The sequence below is a fragment of the Diachasmimorpha longicaudata genome, chromosome 4 (genome assembly GCF_034640455.1).
Source record: "Diachasmimorpha longicaudata isolate KC_UGA_2023 chromosome 4, iyDiaLong2, whole genome shotgun sequence".
NCBI classification, from domain to species: Eukaryota; Metazoa; Arthropoda; class Insecta; order Hymenoptera; family Braconidae; genus Diachasmimorpha; species Diachasmimorpha longicaudata.
The window spans coordinates 6449507-6466212 of record NC_087228.1 but is presented as its reverse complement, the minus strand read 5'-3'; the positions used below and the strand labels follow the sequence as shown (position 1 = coordinate 6466212).

General features: G+C 39.0%; 3 protein-coding genes across 7 annotated transcripts in view; 2 read left to right on the top strand and 1 right to left on the bottom strand.

Moving 5' to 3' along the window:
• Positions 1-2592, top strand: part of LOC135161089 (putative inorganic phosphate cotransporter) — a 24865-nt gene extending 22273 nt beyond the window's left edge. For both annotated transcript variants that reach the window (XM_064118364.1, XM_064118363.1), the window contains exon 8: positions 28-2592. In XM_064118364.1, coding sequence (XP_063974434.1) covers positions 28-216 — 189 coding nt within the window. In that variant the 3' untranslated portion in view covers positions 217-2592. The remainder of the gene's footprint in view (positions 1-27) is intronic.
• LOC135161097 (uncharacterized) lies at positions 1522-16706 on the bottom strand. Of its 3 annotated transcripts, XR_010298692.1 has the most exons (7): positions 16405-16706; positions 16243-16326; positions 15247-15403; positions 9277-12354; positions 8773-8917; positions 8157-8414; positions 1522-8068 (listed from the first exon to the last, which is right to left on the bottom strand). XR_010298692.1 is itself a non-coding variant. In XM_064118381.1 (6 exons), the coding sequence occupies exons 4-6, from the start codon at positions 9715-9717 to the stop codon at positions 8221-8223; spliced, it is 780 nt and encodes a 259-aa protein (XP_063974451.1). In that variant the 5' UTR covers positions 9718-12354; positions 15247-15403; positions 16243-16326; positions 16405-16706; the 3' UTR covers positions 1522-8220. The 3 variants fall into 3 exon arrangements, 2 of the variants coding, with proteins under 2 accessions (XP_063974451.1, XP_063974452.1); XM_064118381.1 differs by having other exon boundaries at positions 1522-8414; XM_064118382.1 differs by lacking the exon at positions 1522-8068 and having other exon boundaries at positions 8238-8425.
• Positions 2726-7092, top strand: LOC135161096 (uronyl 2-sulfotransferase-like). Of its 2 annotated transcripts, XM_064118379.1 has the most exons (6): positions 2726-3689; positions 4199-4408; positions 5656-5816; positions 6114-6188; positions 6691-6851; positions 6928-7092. In XM_064118379.1, the coding sequence occupies exons 1-6, from the start codon at positions 3525-3527 to the stop codon at positions 7074-7076; spliced, it is 921 nt and encodes a 306-aa protein (XP_063974449.1). In that variant the 5' UTR covers positions 2726-3524; the 3' UTR covers positions 7077-7092. The 2 variants fall into 2 exon arrangements, with proteins under 2 accessions (XP_063974449.1, XP_063974450.1); XM_064118380.1 differs by lacking the exon at positions 6114-6188.

Genomic DNA, 16706 nt, shown 5'->3' with positions numbered 1-16706 from the left:
TAATGGCCATTTTTTTTGTTTCATCAGCCATCACAAGCAAAATGGAGGATAGTTTTTATGATCTCAGCAGCTGTTTACATTGTCTGCGCCACATTCTACACGATATTCGGTTCAGGGGAAAGACAACCCTGGGACAATCCAGAGAATGATGAAGACACACGAAAAAAACAAAACGACGTCGAGGCGAACAAAGCGATCAATGAGACACAGCATTGACCAATCGCACAACACAGTCAATCGTTGTAATCGTAATCTAATGTACAATACTTGTACACGCAGGCTGTGTGCGATTATGTGTCGGCAAACTCCTCTTTCTTATAATTATTTTTATGGAGATAAACCATTCATTCCCTTCCTACACTGTTGTCATTTTTCTTTTTCGCGCAGGAAATATTTCAGCAGCGAAGTGGCAAATCTAGATAAGTCATTTTTGCTATTCACCAGTTCTTTAGGAATGTCTCGGACTCTAGGGAAGATAACAAAATTGTTATCAAAACATTTTTTGTAGATATCTACAACTAATGTGTCCTGACAAAAATACCGCTATCTCCGTTAAATTTGGAGATATTTGTCAAAAAGTCGACTGAGTTTAGCGCTTCACTGCTGATTTTACAGAAAAACCGAGCGAATTGCCTGGCAATTCTATTCTATTGCTCTATTAATTGTTGGATAACTTTTCAACATTTGATTTCCAGTACGATTGAATCATTGTTCAAATTGATTATTTTTTTTTATTTTTTAATGCAAAGTCAATGTAAAAAATTTCATATGTTTTGCAATGGAATGGAATTAATCAACATTGATCGCTACGGTTTGTTATCCCATTTCTCAGTGCACAGTCTTTGCTTCATTGTGTTTTCTTCCATCATTCGTCTTCCTAAGTTCCAAAAAAAAAACAAATAAAATGTGCGAACGTCGATTTGACAGATTATTTTATATCCTGAGTTGACGAATGAGAGAACTGATAATCGTTGATTGAAATGCAAAAATGATTGATGTCATCAATTGATGTGTAAATATTGATATTCAGGTGTAAATCTCGTGCTCAAATCCCTTGGGCATTAGATAATTGAGATTAAACGGGCACAATAGCATGAAAAATACAGTAAATTCATGTTATAATCGACGTTTGAGGCAGCAGTATTAGAGTAGAACGCCGCACGTTCGCCAATTTTCGGTTACATTGTTTTGTTTTTTTAACCATAAACTTCTGCCATTTTTGTATTGTTACATTGTACGAGATTTCGTCATGGGGTATCAGCGACACGATCACTTGGCAACAATATAAAGTGGTTTTATAAATAATGTAGATATAAATTTTCATAGGATCGTAATAAGTTATAGACTAGTTGAATTATTGATTGTAGTTATTTATACGAATGGATAAAGAATGCTAAATTCACTATCTATTGATTAATAATCAGTTCAGTTATTATATGATAGAATGCATTTTTTTTTAATGGTTTTTATCCGTTTTTCTTCACTCCTCAATGAGCACAAACTGCTTACTTGACTAATACCTTTTTGATTTTGTTTTTTTTTATATTGTGTAATTTTTGTGATGACATTGCCGAGGGTGGAATTAAATAAATTGAGTGGAACCTTTGTAACGTAAAATTTTGCATAGATTGTTCTTCCGATATTTTGCCAAAATATTGGTAACTCCACTGTTCAATACTGCAAGTGATGTCACAGATATTCATTGCATCGATAATTCAGTAAATTCATTATTTTATTAATCATCAATTTTTGAAGAAATCAGGATAATGATGAACCCCATTATTTTTTGGAAAATGACTCGAAGATAAATACTATAACAATGGTACCACCTTTTCGTTGATGCACATATTATGTACACATTATGTGCACATGCCGATGGGTTGAATTGTCCATGCAATGGATTATCGATACGTTGAGTTGTCACTTAATGAAATGGAATGATTAATTATTCCGTATTGATTAGTGGTGGAATCAAAACATAATTTATGACTAATTTGAAGGTATCAGTGACTAATACGTTCGGCTAGACGTCTAATACATATCAAGTTGTTTGTGGATTCAATTTAACGAGAATAAATATATTGAAAGAGTGGAAAGAGGGATATTATTGATACTTGAAAAAATAATGATTGTGGAATTTGATGAATTTCAAACACTGAAAATAAAAATGAAAATAGTGGTATCCATTTTGTTTCATCTGCTGATGAGTATTCCATTGTGAACACTTTGGTGGAATTAATTCAGTGAAGTAGTGTCTTTATTTTTAATGCGTAAGGATTTGACGAAAATGTTTATTCCGTTGGAAGAAAATTTAGTGATCATCCTTGTGGATGGACAATAAACTACAGAACCAAATTCAATAATATTTTTTGATGATAATATCGAGCTGGTTTTTCGCAATTGCCTACCTCAAAATTCAACTATCTTTTTTTACGAAAGAAAGAAGAGTCATATTTATGAAATGATGTATATAGTTGATGAATTTAACGACCCCATACAATGTTGTAAAATTATATATTTTTATTGATGGGATTACACATATGTGATAATAGAATTTTTCGGTGAATAAAAACCATGCCGTCTTTCACATGATTTTTGGTTTTTTATTTCTATTTCATTTCTACCTGACTTGCTGGGAGACAATCAAACGAAGGAATAAATTCCTTGCGTAAAATTGATTTTTCATGAATGCTGTTGCTTGCACTTTCTGAGTGAAACTGATGAAAGGATTCGCCTGTGGGAGTGACCCTCTTTCACCGAGGATTGTATGAGACCGTTTGAATGAGTAATCGGTGGGAACATATGCATTCAGAAGCCGCAAACTTTCACTGAGACCCGGGGAATATGCGTCTAGATGTTGAAAAAACAATGTTGCTGAAGCGGTTGATGAAAGCGTCCGCCAGATAATTTGTAATTATTATTTTCGGAGAAAATTGTTCATTACGGACTAATGGATTTTATTGCTGCCACGTGAAGTAATTAATTCCTCCACACGACGATTTATAAATCATTAAATTTTCTTGTTAAAGCGTTTTGAGAATAAAAAAAACACCGACAGAGTTGGAAAGCGTTACGCTCCTAATTTTCTGTAAAAATGAACTAAAAATAGAATAAGTCCTTTGACCATATAAAATGGGCTTCATTACAAATAATTATGGACTTGTGTGCAAGCTCGTTTGCATAATCCACAATAAATTACCCAAGAGCACTTAGGACTGCCATTTCCACCTGGCGAATTACTCACAATCAGGCAGACGAAATGCCTGAAGTGTAATCAAGTGGGGGAAGATTCGTGTGTACCTTTTCCGCGGGAATGTGGGGCCCAGGGTCTGCAGACTGACCCACTCACATTCACCTCAGTCACGCTCCAGACGTGTATCCCCGTGCTCTACTCCCATCTTCCTTCTGATTTTAATCTGATATGAACAAAGAAGATACTGAAACAATTCATTCGACGAATTTCCGAAGGAGAGAATTAATTTTCTGATTTTTTTGTAGTTATTTTTCTTCGTTTGTCGGTCTTCATGAGACGAGCGCGGGGACTTGTGACAGTGCTTCTGGGACTGTTGACACTGATCTTCATTATTTTCAATGTGAAGCCAGTGAAGGAAGTGGAGATCAACGAGAGAAGCCGCAGGCGAACGAGTGATATCATTTCAGATCTTCAGGATGTGTCAACAAGTTTTCAAGTCAGTAATTGGGGATTTTTTCTGTAACTTCCATGAAATAGTAATTAATAATTATAATTACTATTTTGTTCCTCGGGTGATAAACTATACTGTCCTCGTAAAAATAGTTAGCATCATTACAGTTAATCAGTTAATTAGTTCAAAAGGGGAACATTAAATCTATCATGAAAACATTGAATCAAAGGTCATCAACAATCACTAAAAATTCCTCGTGTAATCTTCCGCCTCTAATGACAAGACGTAATTATCGTTGACTCGTTCCTCCACTGGCCATTAAATTCACCACTATCTGATTATTTCTCCAAATGACTTATTTTTACAACAAAATAAAAACCGACTCCCTACGTCGATCGCACTAATTATCCCCACAGACGAATCAACAGCTCGTTAACTGAACGTCGATTTCCGGTGTTAAATCAATAAATTCAGCGACAACTTTCGCGCAACGTGTTCAGACAATTTTAATTACCCTCGAAGAATGTTTATATCAAATTCAATTGATTTTGCAGACGCGTCATTCGGTCACACCCTCACTCGCCGAGCTCGGCATCCGGGGAATGCTGCCTGAGATGAATGAGGACACACTCATGGTGACCAGAGTACCAGGTGCTGGTGTTGAATTACTCGTTCTCATACTTCAACGATTACAGGGCTACAATGCGTTTAAACATATCCGACTGCCACCAGGAGACAGCGGATTACTTTCCACACTTCAACAGGTGAATTGATAACGTGGATTAAAAAAATACTTCAATGGATTTTTCACGATTAAACTGCGAATGAACGTCTCATAGTGCGAGTGGAATCGGTGGGACGTCCGGTGCCGGTTTATTATTGTTTACTAGTCTAAAATTCGGGACATTCGGATGGGATCAGGGGAGAACTTCAATTGGAGCAGTGTGAGGATAAAGAAATCACAAATGTCGAGTGAAAGGATTAACAATAGCCTTTAGGGAACGTCTTCGGGTGTAATTGCTGAGCCTGAACTTTAGCGGCTCGTGAACTTTAGCACGATCGACTCTCCAGTATTTTTTTTGTCACGAATTATAGGGATTAGGTTCGGATTGATCGAAGTTTATCGAAGTAGTTGTGAATTGAAATTCAGTAGACAGGGGCGACTAGTCCCTGGTCCCTGATTAAGACCGGTCTATTTCGATTTCGTAATCGAATATCTATTCTCGATTAGATTTGGAGAGGAGTTTCTTGTGAGACAGTTATGGAGTTGTTGTGACTTGTCTGATGTCATTGATTGGAAGTGCGAGTTCGAATGAATTTGGGGAACGGATTATTCCCACTAGTGATTCAAATCATTCAGGTTTTCCAGAGCTGAAAGATTTATTTTAATTCAATGGAAATTTATCAAAAGCGTGAAGTGCTTTTAATGATATTCATGTTAGAAGGAGATACCTCGAGGAAATGAAAATACTCACTGGGAATATCTTTATGAACTAGAGTGATTGATGATAAATATTATAATGAGAAAAAAACAAATTGTTAACGAAAAAATGTACGTCATTGATCTAGGAAAGACGTTATTTTGTGGGGAAATTTATTGCTGAAGAGATTTATTTGTCATAATTATTGATCAGTGGAATAATCATTAATTATTCAAACCACTCGGGTTTTTTATGTTGACTTGAATAATCGTTGCAACTGGCATTTATCGAAATAATAAAATATTTCTTTATTAAATAAATCGTGGAATTGTTTCATAAGACTATTGGTTTGCGCGAATCAGGAATATCCGGTTCCTCAAATTAAAAACATTCTCGTTCTTGAATAGAACGTTTTATCCGTTTTAAAAGTCACCTGATCAGTCGATAAACAAATCAGTTGCATAATGATCCTTAAAAAAAAACTAATATTCTTTGTCATCATGAAGTCTGTCCTATTCTCCCCAATACGAATGATCCTATGATGGTATGATAAAATAATTAATTTATGGTAATAATGATTTCCACTCCAGGAATTACTAGTCGAGGAAATAACGAGCATCATCCGACAAGAAGCCATCCCCCTAAGTTTCGACGGTGACGTCAGATTCCTCAATTTTTCCCAATTTGGAAGACAAGCGCCTGTATTCACGTCCCTAGTGAGAGACCCCATGGACCCCATAAATCTGCAAAGGTACATCGCCTGGATCATTGACATCTAAAAGCCAAAAATAGAATTAAACAACTTTTTATTGTACCTGACGGTACCAGGATTAATTACCCGGGAGTTTCGTCCCTAATTAGCGACTTCACTTTCGTTTTTAAACTCTCATAATTGAGCAATCATCGAGTGTACTGCACATTCATGGCAGAGCGATGGGAATTATCGGCTAACAATCCTGGAATTTATGTAACAAATCCCGACTAATGTGGTTATTCAATACTCCAGTTTTTGCAACTCGTTAATTAAAGATATGATTTGCTGTGACAGGTACCGTAGAGGTGGTGCTGCGGGTATTTATCGGGGATCTATACCTCATTTCTGCGGACAGGATCCGCGATGCACGTAAGCATGTCACATCGACTTTCCATTTAGATATAATAGTCTCGAAGACAAGTAGATTACTAGATCGATATCGATGGACCATTTTCTCGACTGCTGTCGTTGCTATTTTGCAATATCAGACAACATGAGCGTGATCAATTTATGATGTGACTGACTCATTTCATTCGACTCGAAGAACATTGTTAGTGAAAAATTGACTATCTTTTATTTTTCACTGGATCATAAAATTAAATTCGACGATCGACAATTACGGAACTGAAGATTAGATCGAAAGATCGATGAAAGTGACTGTGAAATGACTTTTTTGATTGCATAAACTGTATCGGGTATTCTACGCCAAATAAATCATAGACAGTCCCACCCCCCACCCCCCAGGGGAAGACATTGATGGTATTGTGTGGTAATACCACAGAATCGAATAAAAGCGAAGGAAAATGACGAAGAAAATAGTGAAACCCTCTGATGTCCTGTTTTGTAAATTAATTCCCTATTTTTTTTTCAGTAAAATTAACAACAAATGGAGACTGAAACGAGCGAAAGCGAATGTCGTGAAATGGTATAAAGTCATCGGACTCCTGGAATACATGGAAGAGACCCTATCCGAGCTTGAGGAGAAGTTTCCATACTTCTTCACTGGTGCCCTCAGAGTTTATAAAAAAATTCGTGAGTTCCAATCAATTACAATACATTATTTTTCCGACGGTCCATTGACTGATGAGACTGTCTATTCGATCCTCAGGGCCTCACAGGGTTTCTCACAGTGAAAATACAAAGATGACCTTGAAACCAACCGCGCAAAAACGACTGAGAGAAGTCTTCAAGGACGAAGTGGAGTTCTACATGTGGTTGAAGTCACGGTTGCTGAATGGCACAGGTGGAGACGGTTGAGTAAATACATCTCGATGAATCGAGGACTACTGTGATCTATGGAGTGCTGATCCGAGTTTCGCAATAAAAACAGAGACTGAAAGTGGCTGGTTGCATCCACGATAAAGAATTTATTATGTAACTTACGTTGGATGTGATTAATCTACGGAGAACAGTCACAAAACCCACGTAGAAAAATATCCACCTTTGGTTATTTAAAAAATGTCTAGAAGAATCTTCCAAAGATTATCCTGAAGAGCTTTCTGGTCACCTGGAGTGACCAGAGAAAATGTTTACTGTCAAGAATGTTCGATATGATGGTTACGATTATGCAGCGCACCTTCGGTGCTGTAATTACAATAAAGTGAATATCAATTATTAAAATATTTTTTTATTGGTTAATAAATGTGCGAAGCCCTCTCGTAATGTTAACGCTCCTTCTCTTTCTAGACCCCGTTCTTGTCTGACCAGACAAAGCGCGCGTCTGTATCTACTTGAATTCAAATGAATTCTGATCGCGCGTTAACTGAGATATCTACAGTACCAACAGCTGGAGATTCGTTATATCCTCAGTCGCTTGTCAGAGGCCGCTGTGAGTACAAAAATACAATTCACCTAGAAATTTCAAAAAATTAATCCCCGCGAATGGATTACGACGATAGAATCGTGTTAGTGAACATCGATAAACATATATTTTTCAAATATAATTCGGAATACAATATCACATACAGTTGATAGTATCACATTCAGAGATCTGTAATGCAACACGAAGTCCTTAGAAACACCGACAAAAATTGTTATCAGGATCTGAAAGAAGTGATGCCCTCCACATTCACCGGAGAGATCAATTTCAAAGTTGATAAAAGGATAAAAATATATATCCGACGTAGTCTTAGAAATATATCCAAAAATTGGAGATAGAAAGAGCAGCCTTCAGTCAAAAAATAGTCCCCCATCAGTGTATCCACTAGCCGTTGACGAAGAAACCCGTCCACAAGTGTCTCCAATATTCCCTGAACATGCGCATGAAAAGATTAACCGGAATGATTAAATCCTTCGGCAGCTTCTTCGCGAATAATTTGTACCCTTTTTTACTCTCACCGAAAGAACATTGATTGACGATCACAATGTGCCTATCCAATCGTTGAAAAAAAAAAACATCACCTCAGCGACGAATGAGTCGTGCACGGCGATGAAGAACAGACGTGTTGACACCGGTTTCACCATCCGCGGTGACTGATGGCCGTCTTGATGAGTGTGGTGGTGTAGAGGAATCACAAATAGTGCCATCCAGGGTGAAATAAGTCGGAAATGAGGAACGACGAATCAACGGCGGAACGCAACCTGCCTTCGACGTGGCTGGAACGTAACTTTTTCATGTGTTTTCCATTGTCATTGGTATCGTTTCAAGGCACATTAGTATTTGAGATATTTTAGTGACACATGCAAACAACCGACTGACATCTATGAAGACCTCAAAATAATTATTTCGAAGATCCTGATTAAGATCCTTAAAGATATGATTTCAAATTAAAACAGTTCAAAGATCGTAGCTAACATTAAAAAGAAGATCCTGATTAACATTCTGGAGATACGGTTTCAAATTAAAACATTTTAAAGATCGTAAGTAATATTTAAGAAAGGGCCTAATTAAGACCCCTGCAGATATGAGTGGACATTTGAAAAAGTACTTCAATAAATGAAATAAAATCCTTACCGAGCATTCTCAGCGGCGATCGATGGATCCTCTGCATGTCCAACGACATCTGCGGCTTGATCGGCTCCCGGGATATGCACTTCCTCGGTAGCATAAGATCAACAATCGATTGCCTCCTAGACGTCACACCGTCACCCTTTGTGTCCTGAATTACCAGGAATGACGATTAAGACCTTTGCTTCGGAATAGAACCAAGAACCAAGTTGACTCAAGATCAGGAGAACGCGCGGAGAGAAAAGTTGGAGATCAATTAAACGAAAAACATCTAGAGGGTTTAATACACTGAAGATGATCCTGGAGCGAAGAATTCCCCGATAGAAAATGGAAGAAGTACACGAATATCCGCTCATGCAAATTATTTCATTAAAATCCAAAGGAATATCCTGAGGTATCAGCAGATGTTGAAGTCGTGGGGATGAGATTCGTTCCGGGATCACTTGTTATTAATTTGTCACCAGCTTTATTCCCCGTGTAATACTAGATAATTTCCGATAAAATGGATACCTCGGGATTGATGAACCGCAGCTTCAGCAGCTCCACGAAGGCCCCGATGACGGAAACGATGAGCATCAGCGCGAGGATATGATCAGTCACAGGAACGGATTTGGGACGAATAACTCGGAAGCCACTTGGTAAATGTCCACCATTCGATTTCCCATTGTCAATTGGTTCATTGGAGTTCCTGGGACTTTCATACGTACAATTTCTGTCGTAATTACTCATGAAAGTCGATGCAATCCAGTATTTGTACCCTGCGGGGCACAATCGCAGCCTCCGAAACTCAATCACTTCCTCAATTATTTCTGTAGTATTCAACGAAGTATTCCGTTGCACCGCGTGATTGGCATTCAGAAGTAGTTTCAATGGAAGCACTAGGAATCCGGTGAATATCGTCAGCAAAACGATGACGCCGACGTTGACACCCAACATCATCCTGCCATCCATCTTGACACGAGTTTCAGTCACTTTACACCATGTTGCGATGACACCGGATGAACGAAATCGGTTGGAGACATTAATTGATGACGATGAGGGGAATTATCACCATATTTAGGTTGTACTGGGCCTGTTGGCCCGATTGATTGCGCGTGAGGTGGAGACTACGATATCAGGGAAGAGAACGTCTAGAACTGTCACACATGGTATCGAAGTTGTTATCCGGGGAAAACTTCCGAGCTGATATTGATTATCCCCTGGTGATGCAGTGCGCAGGCCACGCACTCGCTGAACTCATACCTGACCCCATTACTCGAGGAAATTAATTACCTCGTGAGGTAACGAAAGACTGAATATAATTCTGACGAAAATTGGGAAATTTTTTCGGAAGACATTTGGATAAAATGAGGGGACGTTCTTGAGACCTTTTGGTGAGTTCAGATGTTGCAATTTATCGACTGAGTTGAGATGTCGAGGGGACGTCCATCAGTTGTCCCTAGACCGAAATTTATGATAACACGAGCAGCTTGACAGGGTAGAAGAGTAAAAGAGGAGCTCCATCACGATCAACAGATGAGTTTGAAATTCTTGGAAAGGGAACATCCCTTGACTGACCCTAGACAGTCGTTGGACGTTCCCTGGACCTCCCCCAAGCCCAAAGAAGTCCACTGGATGAGACTCAGACAAGAGAGGGTCTACTGGACGTTTTTATTTGACAAAACAGATGTCCACATCCCCATCAGGGAATATCCGGATATTTCCCTGACATCGTCAGGATAATTTCAATAAAAAAAATTCTCTCGTCACCCTCAGCTAATCTCCAACCCCCAGCAACAAATATCCCCATCCTTAAACTGCAAGAGGCAACAATAGAACCCTACCACCAACAAAAGCCACCATCCGATCGACGTCGGCCTTTACAAACTGTAATAAAACAATTGGACAACAGATACCACCACATACCCCGTGAACGTGTAAAAACGAATCGGGATGAGGCGAACGAGAGAGATAAGAGAGACCACGGGGGGAAAAAGGGGATTCGAGAGTATAGAGAAACAACAAAAGTGACTAAAAAGAGCAGAATGAAACAACAGGAGAACAGCGACCCGACCCGACCGACCGGTAGCCCAACCCGTGCACACGTATATCTTGCTCTGGTTCACCACTGCCTACCATGACGGTTCTCAAACGCCTCCGTACCTCCAGAATGTACCTCACTGTACATTAAATTATTCAGAAAAAAAAAAATGCGAATTTTTCTTGCACTCGATTTCCCTTTACACGGGTTCACTTATGAAAATTCATAAAGGGGGACTAATTGAGTCTCCACGCAGTTGAATCACTTATATAAAAACTTCTTGACACATTTCCTTACACCTACACTCGGTATTAATTAAGTAGTGCTGGCTATTTATGATAAGACATGTGGAAGAAAATGTGTACTTGGAATAGCTTTCAGGAGTTTGTGGGAGAAGCTGTCGAAGAGTCTCCTAGAGATTACTTTAGTCGTCTTTTTTCTGGTGGCTCAGGAAAATTTTTAGGGGATAAAGTTGTCCAGAGATACCGGAAAGCTCTTCAGAGGACTTTGAAAGCTCTTCAGGAAATTTTTTTAGAGAAAAAAAAATTGTATTTCGAAGATTTCCTAACGAAATTTCTTCAAGTTCTTCCAAAATTGTCTTGTGAAGAGCTTTCAGTCGATGCTGGAAGACTTTTCAAGATCCTGAGGGTTCACTAAAACGATTCTCAGAAGAATCTTCGGAAGATCTATAAAAGATACCGAGAGAATATAAATAATTAATATTTTTTAGTCCGAATCGAAGCCACGATACATACGATCTATCACCATAAAAGTTAATGCGTTTAAATCGGCATGAAGGCCCTAGAACGTCTCGCAAATAAATAAATTAATTATCGTATGGACTTCATAAAAACATGAGAGAACATCCCTGACCTCAAACAATCCTTTGACCATAAAACCTTTATTTACCCCCAATTTTGCATCAATTTTTTTCCCTCATTTTCCTTCAAGCATTGTAAATTCAGTGGTCCATCTTTCCCCACTTTAACCTTCAACATTGTGCAAGTAAACGTGCGTCGGATCTCTCGAGCACACCGTGGATATCGCAATTACGCAAATTGCTGGCTCTGTTCTCGCCTCCTCGAGGCACTTGAGCCCCCCCGGGAAGGATGAAGACTGCATCGTCGAGCATCAGCGGAGGTTGAGGATATAAAAAATAAGGAAGAAGAAGAGAATGAAGAACAAAGAAACGAGAAAGTACTTTGACGCATCTCTTCGGGATTTCCAAGAGCGACCAGAAGAAAGCCAAAGGTGGATTTCTTCAACCACCCGTTACCACTCAACTTGCTGGAGCTATTTGAATAGCTTTCCTGGATCGCTACCGTTCTGAATGATTACGCATCACGGAAAAAGAATCGCTGGAAACATCACTTCCGGCTTCACGTTCCAGAAGAGAAGGAGTTATGCTTTTTAGAGGTAACATTACCGCATATTAAAGATGATATCGATGTGCTGCGTTGAAATTTTTTTGTCCTCTGCAGATCCTTCAGAAAACTCCAGGAGAATTACCGGAAGGTCTTCGCTGGATCTTCCCTGGATGGAGCCTCAGCTTTTTCAAACGTATTTTTCTGTAAAATGATGATTCAGTTCTAAAAATAATGAAACATGAAAATAGATAATCACGGGACGATCATTGGGACTCGTGGAGACACGCGGCACAGGTTGATATTGTAATTAACTAGCTCGGAGCGTTCATTAATGCATGAAAAACCAAAGGATGAAATCAGCTGGGTTAAAGCATGTGGAATTTCTCTATCAGTGGCGTGAGACACAACACATGGCCAGGTAACATCTTAACCAGTTACATATACACGAACCGATCAACTGATCTAAAAGGAAAATAACATTTGAAGGTACATATGGATACAAATGAGGATATTATCCTGCGTTCGAATAAACTAGAAACGAAAATCACTCGAGATTTCCAGAGGATTTTTCACGTTGAACATTCGAAGACGTTTGATAATGAAATTAATCTGAAGATCACAGTTCCAAGTCTGGATAGAAAAATACCTGAGCAAGAAAAGCTTTCAGAAATCCTTGGAAAGATCTTCCAGAAGGATTTTCTTCGCAGGATTATTCGAGAGAGCTTTCTCATGATTCAAGACATAATTTAACTTTAATTATCTCGGGAACATCTTCAAGAGACAATGTGAAGGGAGCTTCAAGGGACTTTGTGAAGATCTCCCCAAAAAAAAATGTGGCAGATCAAATTTTTTAAATTCTCACAAATAGAAACGAACGAACCTCTTTCAATCCGTAAAGTGCAAAAAATAGGGCCCAACAAACGTCGAAAATTCCTTCAACCTCGTAATCATAATTCCCCGAAATACCCCTCCCCCTTCAATAATCATCCACCGGGACTTCGATAATCGTAATAATTTATATCCAAAGGAGACGCACGACGACTTTCAGGATAATATTCACCGAAACCCGTCGGCAGATAGTACTCGGCTCCTTCGATTACCAAAAAAGAGCAATACCCGGGAGGAATAAAAACCAAAAAAAAAAAACAACAAAAATGTATATATATCCCCCATACACATATACATCGTATAAAAAGCACCGCGAAATGTCGCCCAATTAACAGCGAATTGGAGCGCTCCGAGGTCGGTGTGCACCATCAGAGGGAGAGTGTGTTGCATTTGGAAAAAGGGAGAGAGAGGAGCAAGATCCGAGCGACATTAACGACCCGTACTCATACCCCCTTTCCCTTACCCCCTTCATCTCACCCCTCCTCCCTCTCACTCCCCCTGAACGGGCCCCTCTTCTGGGCAAAATACGCGGCGCCATTAACGCACGAGTTAACCGGGGGCTTAAATATACCGCCGTCTAACCAATGAGAACTTAAGGGGAGAATAAAAAATAAGAGAAATGAAAAAAACAAGAAGAGAGAAATGAAAACGCGAGAGAGAGGGAAAATATTCGCATCTTCAAACGGTCCCATTTGGTGGATGGCGAGAGGTTTTACGATTTTATTATTGGGCCCCCTTCCTGCGACCCCGTGATATTTATGCCTCGTTGTATAATCATAATTTCGAAATGAGGGGGGGAGGGAGGTAGGGGGGTACTTTGCACGTTTTTGTCGTGAAGTGGTATAACGAGGGGGTGGGGGGGGGAGGTGGATTGATCGGAGTTGGCTGGAAGGCTATGGACTCAATTAGCTGAAGATGGTTTTGTGGCAATGGAAGAGATAGGAGCCATCGGTGATGGTGTTGAAGGAAATGGAACGAGTTATTAATCGGTTAGAGAGTTTAATTTGTTGTAAATTATATTGAAAATTTTTGACAGGAAGTTCCGGTCGATCGCTGAAGAGCTGAATGAGATGATAATTTTTACGAGAGTTCGGGAATTTTTTAAATGAGAAATCTGCACTTTTGTGGATTTATTCGGAGATTTTTCAATGACATTTACTAATTTTAATGGGAGAACTCGGGATTTGGGGATCAGACTTGATGAATTGCATCATTACTTCGTTCATGTGACTTTATCTGTGAATGGGAGTGTGGCTGATTGATCGAATGATCCGAGCTCCCACGAAGATCGGATGTTAATGACCCTAATGAATGCAACTGGAACTCAAACAGCCACGAGAGAGAGGATGAGGCAATGACATTGAAGATAAGGTGATATCTTTGCATCTCATGTCGTCTCAGGGTACTCTGTGTGGTTATTACTTATTTATGCGTTCAAAACCCGTTTTACGTACAAGTAAACATCTTCAATATCTATGAAACGATATTATTGAGAGGTAAAAAAATGATAAAATCAAGAAAGTAAAATAAAAAATTTGATGTTACGCTGCAGTCATTGACTCCACGTTAAACGTTTCGATTTTATTAAGAAATATAAAACTTCATTTTGTTCTATTTATTTATCTTTAAGAATGTGTTTATCCCTCCTCCATCCAACTATATTTTGCCCCTTTCAAAAATGTCTGAACCAATTTTTCAAAAATCAATCTTCAACTGAAAACATAACGCGAATTAGATCATCATCCGTAAAATTTCATTCAGTCGTTCAAACAATTCGTTCGATTGCCACACGCCCGACAAATCATTCCCTCGAAATCACCAATCCCCAGCAGTCGACATCAACCGTTCAACAAATTACCCTCCCCCACCTAATCTGATCGAGTTTCCATCGATGCAAAACGGCGAACCGATGTTAGTTCAGAAAAAAAAATTGAATCGACAAAAAATTCGTACCTCAACGCGTGGATAACAGCTATCAGAATTATTCCCCCTCCCCCTTCCCCAATAAACAGTGGCCCCTGGACACGTAAAGTAACGCGTCTTTATTCGTCCGTAACCGTCGGTCTCTCTCAAAAACCTGGAAGTCGTTCCGCCTGGCACACAACACCGCAATTGCCGCATGGCTGACCATAGGTATGCCAACGCCACTACCGTCATTATAAACATGCGCCTGCAGTCGTCAGGGGTAGAGTCAAGTGTGCCTACCTCACGACGTAACCCAGATACCCCAGGAGGTGCACCATCAGCAGGAATTCCTCCAGGAAAAATTTTCCTCAAAATTTCTCAAAACATTTTCCTCAGAATTTTTCCAGAAGAATTATCTCCGGGTTCTTGATTCAACAGATGAGGAGACAACCAATAGCTGCAATTAAAATGTATTTGTTTATTAAATAATTTACTTTAGTTTTTCGTCAAATAAATTAAAATAAAAAAATTCCCTCGGCTTTTCAAATATTTCGTGTTCGGGGCAATAAAACTGACCATTTTTAGCGAACAAATTGGATCTACCATTTATTTCATGATCAGTGATTAGATTAAACTGTTTGCATTAATCCGAAATGTTCGATTGATTGGGGAAAAATCGAGGTCTTTTGGAAGTCGTACGCAGTCGAGCGAGACCCGGTTGGCGGAACAGAGAAAGGAAAATAATGACGGAGTGAGAGAGTGATACGTAAACGCGTGTTGGAGTGGTAATTCCGATAATTTCGACTGTCGTTCAGTTGATTTTACGAAATGATATTTTCTACGGGGCTTCCTGGTAGTGATAGCGAGTAACCGCGGGTTGAGGTTAAACGACAGATTACCATATTGTTTTATGTGCCCAAGGGAAACTTATTGTGGACTGGTTTTCATTCTAATCGCAATATTTCTTTTACATTTTTTGACGTGAACAGATTTATTATTTCCGGATAACTTTCTGATAGCTTTGGGACTTATAACAATGTCGCAACGGTACCAGTGTTAATCAAAAAATATTTACTTTGTTTAAAAGATTTTTTTAATTGAGAAAACATATTAACTTTTAAAAACTGTTTACCAGATATTTTCATGGGAAAGCAGTTTATAAATGTTTGTGCAAAGTCTTAACGTTTTTCTAAATTTTAACAAGAATCGAAATTTGTTTAATGTGTGGAAATATTCTGATCATTTGCAACACCTCTTAATAAGTAAAAAATATTTTCCAATTTTTAAAAAACTCACCTATATTCTGCAACGATCTCAAGCCTTCTCACCAAAAATCGTCAATTAAATTTCTCCTCCACCTTTCGCCACGTCGACATCCATCTAAAACAATTTCACATAATTATTTATTCAAAAACTTGTTAGGAGCTCTCAAAACTTATCACCAGTGCGTGTACTTACAAAAAAATATTCAATTGAATCTCCCTCCTCTCCCCTCCCTCCGCCGCCGCTGGTTCCCGCGCGCATTACCTAAGATGGCGTCTGCACCATCATTTGTTTCGAAAGAATGAAACTCCCGGCGTGTGGTAAGTAATTTGTCCAAAGCATTAGTCACAAAGCTGGCGAAATACTCGAGATAACGACAATCGTTGATGCATGCCAAGGTTCGCGGTTCTCGATGTCAATAGTATTCGTGTTTTTCACTTTTAAAAACAAAATATTCAAGCCCGGTGTAGGGACGCAAGCGTTGGAACTAGTCGACG